This window comes from Scatophagus argus, chromosome 2 (assembly GCF_020382885.2).
Source record: "Scatophagus argus isolate fScaArg1 chromosome 2, fScaArg1.pri, whole genome shotgun sequence".
NCBI classification, from domain to species: domain Eukaryota; kingdom Metazoa; phylum Chordata; class Actinopteri; family Scatophagidae; genus Scatophagus; species Scatophagus argus.
In genome coordinates this window covers 4,310,536-4,326,793 of record NC_058494.1, presented here as the reverse complement: position 1 = coordinate 4,326,793, position 16,258 = coordinate 4,310,536, and the positions used below count along the sequence as shown (strand labels likewise).

General features: G+C 41.1%; 1 protein-coding gene across 6 annotated transcripts; it reads right to left on the bottom strand.

The window, feature by feature from the left end:
• Nucleotides 1-696: 696 nt before the first annotated feature.
• Nucleotides 697-11,424, bottom strand: scrn2 (secernin 2). Of its 6 annotated transcripts, none has more exons than XM_046402313.1 (9): nucleotides 11,262-11,417; nucleotides 10,295-10,457; nucleotides 8,486-8,667; nucleotides 7,850-8,049; nucleotides 5,862-6,077; nucleotides 5,593-5,758; nucleotides 4,134-4,314; nucleotides 2,593-2,749; nucleotides 697-1,084 (listed from the first exon to the last, which is right to left on the bottom strand). In XM_046402313.1, the coding sequence occupies exons 1-8, from the start codon at nucleotides 11,387-11,389 to the stop codon at nucleotides 2,597-2,599; spliced, it is 1,389 nt and encodes a 462-aa protein (XP_046258269.1). In that variant the 5' UTR covers nucleotides 11,390-11,417; the 3' UTR covers nucleotides 697-1,084; nucleotides 2,593-2,596. The 6 variants fall into 6 exon arrangements, with proteins under 6 accessions (XP_046258269.1, XP_046258310.1, XP_046258280.1 ...); XM_046402354.1 differs by having other exon boundaries at nucleotides 11,131-11,367; XM_046402324.1 differs by lacking the exon at nucleotides 11,262-11,417 and adding an exon at nucleotides 10,653-11,092.
• Nucleotides 11,425-16,258: the final 4,834 nt, after the last annotated feature.

The following is a 16,258-nucleotide window of genomic DNA, read 5'->3' as shown; positions in this document are numbered from 1 at the left end:
TGCAGTATTTGTCAGGAAAAAATAATGCACGCCTCTTTTACTCTTCATATCCACGTAAGACAGAGTGATGGTGAAATTAACTGTGAGATGTAGACAGAGGTATTAAAAATGTGACAGTATTTTTAGGATGGCTTTTGGTGATTTCACAGATATTTACACGCAAAATGTTCGGTCAGCAATCGCCGAATCACATAACTGTGATCACAAAGCAGACACAAGGGATAACTGTCACTCAGCTACAACAAAAAGATAAGTTCAAAAAGTTGCACGACTGAAGTACAATGCATACGTAAAAGACTGAGAAGAGAAGAGTGAAACTGCAAAAGCAAAATCCCACAGGATATCATGTTGCTTGGGATTGGCTGGATTTGTGTTGACAAAATCAAACTAATTCCTGGTTAATGACTGCAGCTCTGCTGTGTACTCGGTTTTATTGGCATTTGAAATGAATGGTCAAAACAAAAGTTTGCTTTTTGTAACTTTACCTACACACAGCTCCTTGCCCTCACTGGGCTGGCTCATGTCATCATTCTGAAAAGGCTCCATTTACCCCATACACACTGAAACACCAAGCCAGCGCTTTTTTGGAGTGCAAAGAAAAAACAGAGATGTACAAATCTAACCAGCGTAATGAAGAACTCTTATCATCACCAGGGTCTACCAGGTGGTCAGAAAGCTCACAACACACACAGGACAGACTATGCACATTCTTTATTAAATCCTTCCCTACAGGTAGCCATCACATGACAACCCATTCATTTGCAACAACAAACAAAAAATTAGACAAATGCCATATTCACAGTATTTGTGCAGCTTCACACAGCTCTACATAGGCGCCTGTGTAGTCTACGTCATTATACTCACTAATGAGGTGCAGCCATTGCTCCCTGGGTGACACAGATGGTTAATATGCTCCAATCACATGTACAGTTTAGACATTTAGTCTGTGTTAATGATGGAATGGTGACAGGGTTGTGTTTTGTGTGAGTGAGGTGGAGGCTCTTCAGACGGGGAACAAAGTTTTATCCGTCCCAGGGCCTTCTCCTGCAACTGTGTGAGCACTAGGGATGTCCACCTGAGGGCGCTGTAGCAGAAGACAGTTAAACAACACATGTTAAGCACTAACTTGGCATTGCTGGCACAATCACAATCACACTTTAACACAGGGATATATCTGGATTTGCATGTAAAGTGTGAGAGAGGCAGAAACATATTAAGAGAGACAAGAAATTTGTTGTAACAATCACAGCTTTCAATCTCTCATAATGGCTCTGACCTTTTGATTTTACTACCTGACAGGTTGTCACTACTGTCACTAGATCTTGTGTTTGTTTGAGCTTTACTCTTCGGGAACATTGTCAAGGAATTTCTAGATTATGCAAAAAAACACAAGATGACTGTTGAAGGATCATGGTCGCGTCTGTCCAGTGGAAACTCCAGTGACAGCTCTGACTGCTCTCACACTAGGTTGGGTGGTTAGATATTCAAATTCTCTGGTTCTGGCAGCGCAGTCTGTTCCTTTTCCACACACAAAACCCAGACTGACAAATCTTGAAAATCATCATCAGATTGGGTTTGAATCAGATGTGATTATGTTATGTGTTCTTCTACTTTACCCTCCACTGACAATACACTGATTGGCCGCCAACGTTAAAACTACCTACTTGATATTTTGTAGGCCCCCTTTGTGATGGCAAAACAGCTCTGACCTGTCAAGGGAAGGGACACAGGACCTCTGGACCTCTGGGGTTTTTTGTGGTCACTGGCATCAGAATGTTAGATCCTATGGGTCCTGTGCATTGGGGGTGGGGCCTCCAGGTTAGGGTTAGGGTTAGGTGGGTGGTGTGTACTTCTGTTTAGTCAAAATCTATTTTAATTCTGTTACTACTCTGTACAGCTACTACCATTATTACTGTTACAAATATTGCTATCATAATCACCACAGTACCTCCTGTATACTCCATTATCATTATCTACAGCTCTAATATTTCTGTATTATTACTGCTGCTATGCTTCTCTGCTTGTGTGCTCCTTCTTTCACGCCCCACCCCCCTCTCATTGTCTGTTTGTCTGTCTATCTCTCTCTCAACCCAACTGGTCAAGGCAGATGGCCGCCCATCTTGAGCCGGGGTCTGCTCCAAGGTTTCTGCCTTCTAAAAGGCAGTTTTTCCTCGCCACTGTCACCAAGTGTTTGCTCAAGGGGGAATGTTGGGCTCTCTGTATTACAGTTTAATTAAAGAGTTTGGTCTAGACCTGCTCTAATTGGAAAGTGTCATGAGATAACTTTCGTCGTGCTTTGGTGCTATATAAATACACTGAATTGAATTGAATTGTGTCAAAGAACAGCCACATGATTGCCAGAACCCAAGGTTTTCCCACAGAACATTGCAATGTAAACAGAAGATTAATATTATTCACTTCACCTGTCAGTGGTTTTAACGTTGTGGCTTAATGGTGTATATTCTATAACATGTAGTGCTACAGGAAATTACTGCATAATTATCATAGTCATGCATGGTCTAAACTATATTTAATCATTTTTTTCAATGTTTCTCAACAGTTTATTGGAATAGAGCTCCTAAAGCCTCCCACCTCCTCACAGGTAGAACTTAATCTCTGTGTCCACGCAATCAAAAAACAAGTCCCCCAGTTCGTCTCCTGGTATCTCTCCACTTAGCATAGCTGAAATCTCGCTCAGACACTGTGACTCCAGCTCCCTCAGAATCTCGTGGGTAGCTAAACCCTTGTCCTGACGGAGAGAAAAAGACAGAGAGGTGTCAAAACAACAGCAACATCTGTGTCAAAAAGTACACAAAAATCATATTTTTAAAACTGTTTTAAGCACTTCCCTCATCTGACTAAATCCTTAACTATGTTCAAGCCTCCATATGTAATATGTTTATGGACATTGTCAAGTACCCAGATTCCACCTGTGGCCTTTTCAGACTAATTCAACCAGACGTCTGTGGCAGGAGACACAGACTTAATGACAGCAGTTGCACACCTGCTATCACACACCTCCATTTCCTCTACAGGCTAATCTGGGTTTCTGCATAGCTGCTCACCAAAACAGCAGCTGTGTCCCATTCCATACTACATAGTGATAATATACAATGTGTGCTATATACTAATTTCCACAGTGCACTGTTTTCACAGTTGGTTTACAAAACGTTTACACACTTAACTGCTTGGTACCACCAGGATATGATGCAATACATGCATCAAAATACATCAACCAAATTTTGGCAACTTTAAAATTATACTGCCAGTTGAACTTCTGTAACATGAAGTAAAATACATGCGATGTGAGGAAAAAAAAAAAACCCTTCCAAAAAGTTAGCAAGTTGTTTTGTGATTTTCTCAGAATCCTGCTTCCAAGGTGAATGATGAACTTTGAAGCACACTTTCAGCGCAGCACAGAAGTGCTATGGGTGAATTCATGACAGCTCCTGATGAAGAATACTACATGAAGCTGAAAGTTACTAAGTTGACCTTGAATTGAATTTCTTTGTCAAATTGTGCACAAAGTACTTTTTCTGTCCAAGATCTTTCTAATGCTGTTTATTCACTTTAATAGAGGGTAGATAGTGCGCATGCGTCAACACGTGTGCAGCCTGATACAGATTAAAGAATTTCCCCTTGGGGATAAATAAAGGAATTGTGACTTTGATTCTGATAATGCCCTCAGGCTGCTACTGCCTGACTTTTACTGGTATGACGAGTAGCTCTTGTGTGGTATCTGGAAAACACACTGTGACTGTCAGTTCACCTTATTCTGCCTCAGTTATTATGTGAGCAGGTTAAAGTGTGTGTGCTTACACTACTTGACACTGAAGTCATCTCCAACAAGATAGTTAGCTGAACAGCTTGACGGGAAAACGCTCTTATAGTTCCCAAGATCTCATGTTGGTCTTTGGTTTCGTGACCGAAACCCTGCTCTTTGGCTTTGAATGTGTACTTGTAGCATGTTTATGTTTAGTCTACACTCACGCCATGTGTCTTGTCTGCACTAACTGTGAGGTCCTGTTGTGTTTTTCTCTGCAGCGTCAGTCCTCACTCATCTGTAATTTATCAGCGACATCTGACCAAGTTCAACTCTACATAAAATGCCTAGGTCACCTATCAGTGCCCACCAAGTTGGTTTCCATGGTGCTGAGCGCCACCTGGTGTGCCTTGTACAGGTCATGTCTGCGGTCCACCTGGCTCTGAAAGCGAGGTTGCTGCCTGACAGGGTCATCTGGGCCGAACTGTGGGGAGACCACCCTCGGCACTGGGGTGGAACAGTCCGAGAAGATGAAAGGCTTGAATACAGACCTACCAGGGTACAGGTGGGTTGGGTTGACAGGAAGTGGAACAGGAAAGAGAAAAAGATTCCCATTGAACCAAAGTTGAGACAGAATGCAGGAAACCCAAAGTTCAGAAGGAAAAGATTTCAAAGTTTCAGCACCTTTTTAATTTATTTATTGAAATTGGAAGGAAATTTCAGTGAAATTACATTTAATGTAAATAAATTTTGCTACAACTGATCAGTCAGTTTTGACGTTCTTTTCTTGACTTTTCACTGTCAGTTCAATGTAGCTATTGCTGCCATCAGCTTTGATCTGAGATTCTGATGCCACTAAAGTTAAAGTCTGATGCCATTCTAGTTTGTTTTTCTAGACCCACAGATCCTACCACATTTAAGTTTTTGCACTAATATCCAATGTCCTTCTGGTTAGTGCAATATATTCAGCCTAATATCATGGAATTGTATTTGGGTTATAACGAGTCCAACATTTTCCGGTGGGAATATCTGGTATGAAACGCCAAAGTAGTAGTGATATGTTGCAATATTGCAATGATTTTACAGGGCAATATTTCTTTATAGATTGTTGAAGGTTTCCTGAAAGAAACATAATTTTGTGCTAATTATATTGTTTTTACATAATAACAGAATAAAGATCTGAGACAGATATTTTAGTCAGTTAATTCATTCATTAAGTTTCCCTGAGAGAACTACCCCACTTAAACTCCAGTGTATACTATTCATTATGTTTTCATTATCGGAAACTGTTATAGACTGTATAGATGGGTTTTTCGTGTTCAGCTCACCTGCAGTGCTCTAAACAAAAAAATGTTATGCTAACTAAGCAATAGTAATTACTTAGAAGCATATTATGCAATAATACTCTTATTTCCCTATGACCAGCACCAACGTGCATGCTTTTTAGAGTAAAGAAAAGACCATTAAATAGGAAATTAATTGGAATTTATAGCCATTGTAAACTAAAGTGCTATCCATATATTTTAGCCTGTTCTTCTCTGATTTCTTAGAATTTTGAAATGATAACACCCAGAATAGCTCACACATTAATATTGTATGAATCTGTACTAGAACCTTGCAAAAGAAGTTCAGTTTGCCACTGTTTTGTGACCCAAGGTTTCCAAAACTATAACAGTGGCTCAGTGAGTCAGATATTTAGAAAAGCTTCCATGTAAAGGGATTATTACAGCACTGTGCTTGCAGCAGTTCATATATGAATATATTGTGGTGTTAAGTAATTATGATGTGTTTCTAATCATGAGTAATTCTTAGTGTAATTGGTGACTTGCCTGGAGGGGTCTGGGGTGGCAGTAAAGAAGTGGATGCAGGGCAGGCTGGTGTCTCTTGGAAGGACAGACACCATGCTGCCTGTGGTGCAGAAACCTCCAGAATCCATGCAGATGCCACTGGGCTTGTCCCTCAGAATGGACATCATCACCTCTGCTGTCACTGAACCTGAGACAGTGCAAAGGAGCAACGGCATAGATGAGCGTTACAATGTTCTTTGAGGGTGATTTCCAAAGGCATTTTGGGAAATAAATGAGTGGGCCACCCTCACCATCATTTTTCTGGAGCAGGTCTGTGCCTCCCTTGTAGCGCTGTTTGGCCAGCTCCATCCTCTCGGGCGGGTTCTCGGGGCTGAACACCTGAGAGAAATTGAACTCTCCTTCGCCGTCCCACCAGCCCTGAGCCTGGGCCATGCTTCGTAGCTCCGGGTGCTCTGCCGACACCTCAGTGCCGATGGTCAGCTGGTTGGAGATGTTCTTCACACCCTCTGAGAAGAGAAAGCGGCTGTTAGCAATTGAAGATACCCTGTCAAAGCCAAGGTTTTAGCTTCTAAAAGCAAATGCAAGTCTCCTGGCATTGTAACTTTTGTTTTTTTAATTTTCTGACCGTTAACCAGAAACAAGCTTTATGTTAAACATCATCACTTGTGCTGTGTTCGCATAGACAATGAGTAGATCACCTTGCAAGGTTTATCTCCTCTTGACAGAGTGATCCAACCCTGAAGAATGAGCTTCTCTTCACAACAATTTCAGGATTCCCTGACACATCTCTATAAGCTGTTTTCTCAAGTTGAAGAATGAACAACGAACAGAGAGATCTGAATGGGCTTTATTTACTTTGTAGTTTAGCTTCCCACATTAAAGAGCAAATATGAGTCATGTAAGTATTTAAATATTTCATACGGATTTTCAACACTGCTGTGTGGTTTAGTGTCGATTTGCTCTTTAAGGCTGATTAAGCAGCCAAACACTCAATGCATAACATCAGTCTTGTTTCGCCTTGGCCAAAAGCACGTACAGGGCACGTGCTTTTAGCCATGCTAGCAGTGCAGCAGAGGTGATCTGCTGGTCATTCTACAACTCCAGAAGTGTCTCAGCAACTGCTTTATGGGTGGCCATGACAGACTGGTCATTTCAGGTTGAACAATGCCTGCAAAACACACGCCGCCATAAGGCTCGACTGTACTTTGTGTCTAGTGCTAATTAGCAAATCTTAGAATGCCAACTATTTAAACTAAACATTTGCTAAACTGCAACATGGTCATGATCATGTCAGCATGCTGATTTTAGCATGTGGCTCAAAGCACTGCTGTATCTCAAGTATAAGTCTTAGGCTGCGTCTGAAATCACCCCCTGCATACTCAGTACTCCTGTTAAAGTACACGCTCAACTGTTAGCTCAATAGTGAGGAGTAAATTGAGATTTCAGACACTCAGTAATCATCATTTTTGCATCATCACTGAGAGCTCTAGTTTGTACAGTAGGCCTATACTGTTATTGGTATTCTTAGTACTTTTTAGTTTTGGGTTGTATACTGTAATTCAGGCTGTCTGAAGGGCAGGGATGAAAAAAATGAAAAGGACACCAAGTGCATGCAGTGAGGCACCGGTGAAAGAGTTAATGAAATGTAACAAGTTAAATTTGCTTTATTATTATGACTCAGATGTTACAACTGCTAACCCCCTGTAATAAAAAACACACAGGGAAATCTTCCACTATTGAACCACTTAGAGATACACGGAGGTCAATTAATTTTCTAGCTTATACATTCCACATCACATTTTCTACACTTTTTTCCCCATTGACCCAACAGACAGTCTAGCTTGATACTGTATTTGGATGATCTTCATCATTTAAAATCAACCTAAAATTCTTGGATGTTTTTTCTGCACAAATTGCCAGAAACACATTAAAAGAGTAGACAAACACACACCTAAATGTGCGAAGTTGTTAATGCTATTGCTTCATTCTAGCAAAGTCGGGTGAAAAACACGGAATGTGTTTCCAACTTATTTAAGTTGCCTGCCTATTAAAATATCTCATGAACAAAATCAGGAAAATAAATACATTAAGGAGAAACAACTGACCTCCAATCCATACAAAGTCCGTGCACCACATTAAGCAACAGGCTTAAGTCATTAAATTATACTCATAGATCTGTTCTGCTCTCTGTAGGGTAAGAATATAGTAACAGCACTGCAGCATTTGAGTCAAATTAATTGTGTAGACCATACAGACACCCTTTACTCTGCATCCTCACCCGTGACCTTCTGCGCCACCCACAACCTTCCAGCAGTTTCCAGGACCCAGGCCTCGTTGCGGTCCACCAGGAGGAAGGTGTTGTGATAGCTGAAGGGTGCGGGATCCTCCCTGCACTGCCCCCCCTGGCCGTGCTGCTCCAGGAGGCTGGTGATCACTGTCAGTGCTGCCCAGGCACTGTCACCACGCTCCAACCCCAGTCTGATGATCAAAAGTCATGCTGGGTTACTTCAAAATGAGTTTCCTCTTTACGCACATCAGTATGTAGTCACATCAGTATGATTTATTAATAACAATTATTCCTTGATTGATCATTGTTATTGTTATTTATTCACCTGCTTTCGGCCACTAATTCAGTTGGTGTTTGCTCAGCGAGTCTTTCTAACTAACCCTGAGGACCGGCAACATTTACATGCTCCGTTGCCAAGTTATTTTAGTGTTTGTTAGTGCTGCGCTCCAAGAGTTCTTGTTACACATGTCATAACACGCTTGTGACAATCTACACACCCTTCTGATCCAACTGTACTTAATGAGGATGCAACAGTTGCTCCCATCAGCTTCAAAACTTATTTTTTTCTTTATTGCTCAGATTGTCTAAGCTGTTCATTATCCATACAGTTTTCATCTTTTTGCTCACCGGACAAGGTCCATGCCCAGCAGAGCCTCTCCAGGGGCGACAGGCTCTCGGGTCCAGACAGCCTCATTCCCGATACAGACTCCCTGGTCGTTAGCTCCCATTTCAGCCCCCCACATCCAGGCAGGTTTGCTGAGGATGACAGCATGAGTCTGCTCCACCTGAGGGATCTGGATGTATGTGCACTGCAGATAAAAATGAGTAAGTGAGAGGCTGCGAACACAAACAATCACATTGCATTGAACACTATAACACTTACACAGAGTGTATCTGGTGCAGTATGCAAAGACACGCTTTTAATGGTAAGAAATTACATTAAATCCCCAAGATGTATGAAGCTGGAAACTCAAAGTCAGTCAGTTACAAAAGCTTCTCCCCCATTAGTGAAACTTAAAGAACAAAATGACATCTTATCACCCCTTTTATTCTATAATTCGATACATTTTGCAGCAATGCCATCACATAAATAAGGCCTTTCTAAGATATATCAGTGCATCTGTTAGTTCCGTGCAGACCTAACAGAAATGAAAGAGCGAAAGAGGAGTGATGATATCGTTTTAAATTCGTGCTGTATTTTAACAACAGATCATTTCAGAGTTGTGTGTAGAATGCAAAACTGTATCATTTGCATTCCATCTTGATCAGAAGATGATGCTTACATGAAATTTAAAGGGCTGGTTCACAGAAATTACAAAATGATTTTTTTCCCCTTGTCTCTTTAAGTGGTTTAGTTTTTGGTTTAATTTTCCCAGGGTTTAAATTATCTGTCTGTATGTATGCATAGTCTGCTATTAGTGCTGTGTTATACAGGAAATGCTCTTAGAAGATGTGTTAACTGAGATGGGATTTTACACTATTTTACTACAGGAAACTACCCCTTTTTTATGTCAACAAGTCATAAGCATGTGACCAAATATCTTAATGTCGACACTGCATTTATATTTCAGGGATAACTATTGGTGGATTCACACAACAACAACACAAAGAGATTTTTGATTGGGTAAAGGCAAATATCAGAACATCTACAATAGACTTGTAGGTTCAGAAAAGTACATCACTTTACTGTAATGCAGCTTTCAAACCAGGACAAGACAGCACTTCAGCCACATCACAATAAAATGATATGCAAAATCTAAGAGGATGTCAGAATCAGAATATCAACGTAATACTGCACAGGCCTAATTGGAAGTTTACCTTTTATTTTTAATGTTTCAAAAAGCCTGACTTTAATCTACAGGAGAAGCTGTCAACTGCCTGTGTAAGAAGCAGTTCTGCTGAAACTTGTGTACAGGGAGGACCGCGTGTTATCCTGACAGACAGGACACTGTTTCTGAAAAGACACATTATTGCTGATTTTGCAAATGTCCTTTTTTTTTTTTTTTTTTTTTTAATACCGTGAGCACCACAAACACAATGTCATTCACCTCCACTGTATTTAGGCGAAGGCAGAAATATATTTTAAAAAAATGGACAAATAAAACAACTGCATGTCTAAGAGGTGAAAAGGAGGAAGGACTTGATCAGTGGGTTAACAATTTCACTTCCTTTCCCTTAAACATTAACAGGAAAGAGAGTGCAAAGTCCCCACGTAAATATTTTACCACTCTGTTTCAGAGTGCTTTCTCATACAAGAGTGAACAGTAATCATTAATATGATCATGAGCAAATATCTGGTTTGAATCTTTTTATTCTTAATGCGCCAGACTGTGGAAACGCACAGTTTATCAGTCAAACGGTGTGTTTGAGTGACGCATGATGCCTGTTGTCAGTCAGCTGTGACAGCAGCAGTGTAGGAGTCCGGGGCTGCTTTACCTCCAGCATGGAGCCTGGAGGGTGAGATGCTGCAGGGTAGTGGACAACCTCCTGCACCTCATCCCGAGGACGGTCGGAGTTCTTCCCAAAAATCACATGGTCATCGCGGGAACCAGGAGGCAAGGAAACAAAACAATCACATGACATGGGAACCTCTGTCATCCTGCAACAAACAAACAGCAAAAAAAAAAAAAAATGCGTGGTAAACAGAAGTCTGGCTGGCTCTGGGTGAGGAGTTAAAGATGATGTCAAATAAGCGCACATTCAAGCTCACGTAAACAATCTGATTTCCAACTAATCATAAGAGTCTGACAGTGTGTTTGACATCCAACACGGGTGAGCCTACACCCTTTCTGACCATAATGTGCATGTGTGGAGTCGAGAGGAAGAGTCTCCGTCCATTCCCCACCCAGCTTTTTGCACAAAGTCGGATTCAGCCGGTGCACTGCCCATCCCTTTCGCACAGGGATTAGGAGGCAGTCTTATACAGAGCACTTTGTTGACTGTAATCTTCACAAATCCGACCGCCACGTTGCTCTATTATCGCTCTCGTCTCGCATTTGCGACCATGAACCGCTTTCAATCCGGAAATCTTGTCGCCAAAAAGTGCGCCGATCGCAAATGTATCCAGCGGGGAAGCTCGGTTGTGATTGTTTCAGAGAGATTAGGCCTGACTCGGCGCACTGTCACACCCCGTCTCTTTCCGGAGCAGCGACCAGCCTGTCGCTTCGTGTCATTCCGCCTTTTTCGGGGGGTACAGTGAAAGGGTCAACTTCAGGGCTAATAGTCTGTAAACTACAGCTAGAGCTGTGAATGCTACCGTTGAAAACGTTTACCTTTTATTTCAATGGTGAGAGCGGCCGACCGGCTGGGAGAAGGCAGGTTGTAGATACCGAGTCACGTGACCGAGAAATCCAAAGGTATGTACTTAAAGGTCTCGTCTCGTCTGGCCACAAGCACAGCTCACCGTCTCACACGGGCGGCCAGTCCACACCTGTGAAAAGCTGCACAGCAGGCCTGAATGATGATGTAGCTCTTTATCACGAGTCTGCCTCCCCTTCGCCTGTTTGTCAGGGCTGCAAACCCACAGCTCATACTACTGGTTACAATGCTAAATCACACTGAAGTCCATGGGAATCCCTCCAAGATACACCTGTTAGAAGCCAGCGTCTCTACAAAGAAGTCTACAGCGAATAAAGTGTTTTACTTTATTTCTGCCCTTTCACCACATCCACTGCGTATAAAAATAAGAGTGTATAAAACTGTAATTACATGCAAAGTATTTGTTTCACCATAGTTGCTGATTATCAGCTTCGCTCCAACTCATGAGTTCATGTCTGTGTGACTCAAAATGATGAGCTGGACAAACGTCTTACCTTGCATTCACTAAAGTAAACAAGTTAACATTTTCATAAGAAACACTGCTAACTGCCAGAGTTAAAGGAGCACGCCACCTATTTCACACATCCAGTTCAGTTTACTCTTCACGTCAAGTAAGGTTCGGAAAGTCTTGTAAAATATCTTTTGTAACTCTCGAAGGAACTTTCCAGTGTGTGAAATAAATAAATCCAGATGATGGCATCAGGGTGATGATCGTATGGAGTTGCATTATGGGAAATGTAGGATCTAGTGTTAAGGAACTTGATCCGTTCAAAAGACTAAAGGTCAAAATATCTTGTCCTCTGCTGCTTCAATTTTGACCATCTAGACTCCTGGGAGCCCCTGACAGGAAGTACAATACTACATAGCTGTAGTGACCCTTTAACTTCTTCTATTTTCCATCAATTTACAGGATAATATATGGGTGGATTTTATATTTGTTGAAAAGTTGGAATGTGCATGTAGATATCAAATTGAGAGTATGTATAGTTGTTTTGGTTTTTTTTTGGTTATCCATTAATAAAACCTTTAGTTACAACATAATTAAAGTGGTTCTTATATGATGTATTTATTCATTTTTATTATTACTGTTTGCTGATTGATGCATTGTCATAGTTTAATCTATGACAAAGCATCATATTTTATAAGCTGATTGTATGTTTTGGATGAAACATGTAACTATAGCAGTCCAATAAATGTAATTTATAGAGTATGTGATGCTTTACCTGCAGTCTAAAAAGTCACTTATTTTCTTTTTTGGCACAGTGAAAACCACACTACTGCTTTTAACCAGTACTCTGGATCACACATTGGCTAATCAGTGTAATTAAAGTTGGGCAAATTCCTGTGTCTCAGTGGGTTTATCGAGTGGGTGTCTCCCATTGCTGTTTTTTTTTTTCTGAATTATGTTGCTGACACTTCCTGTCTATGGGCTCAGTCTTTCCAGACACACACATGCTCATCTTCCACCCGCTTATCGCACTTCATTCCATTTCAACCTGAAGTGAGTTTGAAGTGTCAAATCACCCAAATTATGAACAAACCTTTCAAGCTTACCACTGGTGCTTTCTAGCAATGCAGATACAGTTGGTTTAGTTTATTCAGGGAGATAAGATTTTTCTCTCTGAGATTTCCGTCTCTGCCTCAATGCAGTGGGGGTGAATGGATTTTCATGTGAAACTGCTGAAAAATTACATTTGAAAATTATGTTGATTATTTTTTGTTATTTAAGAAAGACAGCAGTATATCATAAGCAGAGGGTGTGGAGTTGGACAAATTGTGAAATACCGTAAGACTGACACACACAATTGACCTGTTCAGATTCCAGTCCGGGTCTTTGCTGCGTGTCATCCCTCTCAAGCTGTCACATAAAGCAGAAATGTCAAAAGAAAATAGAGAGTGACGCAGGTCCAGATTGGCTGTTGTGAGTCAGCTTGAGAGGTAACAGCACAAACATTAAAGCTTCACGATTCAGTGTTTTTATTTTCTCATCAAATACCTACAAGTACCGTAACCTAAAAGATGTTGCTTGTAGTGACAAAACCGGAAAAAAAATTATCACCTGACTCAACAGTTCCTGTCAGGTCCAACTTCATTCTTCATTTTTTATACGGCTTGAAATTTTACTGTTTTGTTTCAGTTTCACCATTTTCATTCACTTCATTTCCAACATCTCGCCAGCAAATGTAGTGGAGAATTTTGCTGCTAAAGAGATAGCATTATACTCAGGAGTTGATGGAGACCAAACCCGAGCTAAAAATAGAGTTTATGTTATACTTTTATTCATCAGGTGGCCAGGAACGGCACTCCAAATAAATGTTATTGTTGCTCTATATTTTGTGGATGTGTAAGCAACTCTTAGAGAGTTTATCATATTAACTGTTAAACGTGATTATACATTAGTTCTGTGTTTACAGCTTGTTGGTCTACCCCAGAGTAACCAAAAATTCATAATGCAGCTGCTAGTTAACTGGCCCTGGCAGAAGCCAGCTCGAGCAGCAAAACTTTAACTACCTGTAGGTTGTCCATTTTTTAAATGTAATGGTTTTTAATGTGTCTATCTCACTGCACTTGGTTTAACATCCGTTTACCTTAATGTTTTGAGCTTTTATTTTATTTATTTTTCTTTTTCTTTTTATTTTATTTTATTTTCATAAGTACTCTTCTAGGGAGGAGTGTTGCAAGTCAGCATCCTCTATGACACACTATGAATCTTGCACAGGAGAGCTGTTACAGTTTGTTTAAGCATATTATTTCTGTACCTGCAACATAAACCATAAATAAATAAAGCTTCTGGTCTGTTTGTTGAAAATGACATCCATAAAATGAACACGTGACCCTGTACTGATTGGTTAGGGCTATCAGAGCTAACATGAACATTTTATCTGACTGAATAATGAAGAGACAACATGTTCAGTGTGAAAAGAGAATTCCTCTCACTTCCATAGTATTGGGGTGGACACAGGAAACTACATAGGCAGTTAGTTACTACAGGTAAGAAATAACAGGTTTTCTGCTAATTTGTCTCAACCTGTGTTTTAAACTGCCAGCTCTCTGTTCACAACAACTCCAGTGAATTCATAACATGGAGTCAAACTTATAAATTCACCTGAGCTAACAATAGATTGTCAAGGTTGTGGTTCCTTTAAGTTCTAATAACGTGAACCTGTCTAACTGCATTGCAGTGACTGACAACATTCTTTGTGTGTCATTCCCAATGTCCAAACCGCACTGCTGTCGTGCCAGCAGCTACTGCTCATGGATATGCATGTCAGTGGGCCCTATTTTTAAAACTCACTCACTGTCCGGCTATCAAGTTTTGGTGAAGCAGTCAGTTTTATGGCAGTAGTTTATTAACAGTTCACAGGCACACCTGAACACATAGGAAACAATGAGGGCCAGCCTAGATGCTCTGAGTGTAGTTGTGTTTTGAGATTCAGCACCTGGACCCTGTTGTGTTCAGTTATTCAACAGGTTTGCGGGAGGTGTTGAGTTATTTTTTGAAGCAACTTGGTGAGTGGTGTTCACTTGTGACTCACTAAGGGTGAATTCTTGAGAATTTTCTGAGAAAACCTGTTACCTGAACAGCACTCAGCGACTTCCACACCCTATCCAGCCTTTCATCTCCTGAAGCGTGCTGACAAGCACCGCACATCCTGTCTGTCCTTACACACAAACAGTAAAAACACTATGAGAGGTAAACACCCACCTGAGCCAAAGGGAGACACACCCAAGCAAAACCTCGCAAACATATACGGTACACACACACACACACACACACACGTGCACACAAAGCAACAAGCACAGGCATAGTAAAACTAAATGGACGATTGAAAAACAGCCCTTGTAAATATCCTACAGCAGTAAGTCAGATCACATTGACAGTCACAGTTCTGGTGAATATTGAAGCGAGGACAAGTGATTTAAAACACAGATACACAGATATAATTAAATAAAACCGCAAGCATGATTGGCTATCAATTTTTTGTCCTTTTTTTGTCCTGTATAAAGATATCTTTCTATATTTAACATCCGTTCCAAAATAATCCACATAAGGCATAAATTTGTGTCTGTCTGTGTCTGTCCTTCCTCAAGTGGGTTCAAATAAGATGGTATGAGTTTTCATCAACTTAGCAACACTGTGTTTTGACTCAGTGTGATATATTTTCAGTTACACTGGACAGAAGATCCATCATGGAGCTTGCGTGGTGAGCTCATGCATGGACACACTCACACAGACACATGCAGTGCAGAGCAGAAGGCCTCTCCTACAGCCACGCAGGCATCGTTTCCCAGTTTGTAAGGCTTGCTATGTAAGCAGAGGGCCGGCCGGAGGAAGATGAGGGGTGTTAAGGGACGGAAACAGCTGGTGAGAAGCCCAGAGGATATTAATCTGACGGGGGAGACAGGATGGCAGGAGAGGCCGTCTAATAAAGCATGGTATTACTGCTGCAAAGGTGTGTGTATGTGTGTAACTGTCTGTCTGTCTTCCTGGAGGATTACGTGAGCTAGAAAAAAATATGTTAGGTGTCTGTGTCCATCTGGCTACTGCCAACTTTATGCTCTAGATTTAAATTTCCCTTACTTTATTAAATTAGAAGACATTTTTGGGTTGAATGCAGTGTTTATAGGTGTTAGGAAATCTGCGATCATCTCCAGTTTATCCGATAAATTCAGCAAGGCATATTTCAAGTTTTACAACCGTTCGCGCACAAAAAAATAAGGGTTTTTCAAAAATTAGATAAAATAAAGTAATCCAAATTTTCTGTGAGCAATTAAAGTTCCGGTTAAAAGGCAGAGGTGGAAGATGGGAGGGGAAGTTGGGCGGCATCAGTCGCACAGACAGTAATGACGGCGCCACTGCTGTTTAACAATCAAAGATGGGAGGCGGGGGCTCACAAGGAAGTCTCTCCTCGAAAAATACAGGTGTTTGGTACAATCAAAGCGCAGCTTGCAGAAATGACTGGGTTTGAAGTTGAAAGGGGAGGCGGGAGAAGAGGGGGGCCGTTGTGGTGAGTGAGTGCTTGTATGAGAAAAAAAAAGTGACTCAGAAGACAACTGTGGGCCGGTCTCTCCTCCGGGATT

Coding starts and splice junctions, on each gene's coding strand:
- scrn2 (XM_046402313.1), bottom strand. CDS start 11,389: ATGAGCTGTGGGTTTGCAGCCCTGACAAACAGGCGAAGGGGAGGCAGA. Junction 10,458..11,261: donor CTGGCCGCCCGTGTGAGACG/GTGAGCTGTGCT, acceptor TGTTTGTTGCAG/GATGACAGAGGTTCCCATGT. Junction 4,315..5,592: donor GCCACCCCAGACCCCTCCAG/GCAAGTCACCAA, acceptor GTACCCTGGTAG/GTCTGTATTCAAGCCTTTCA.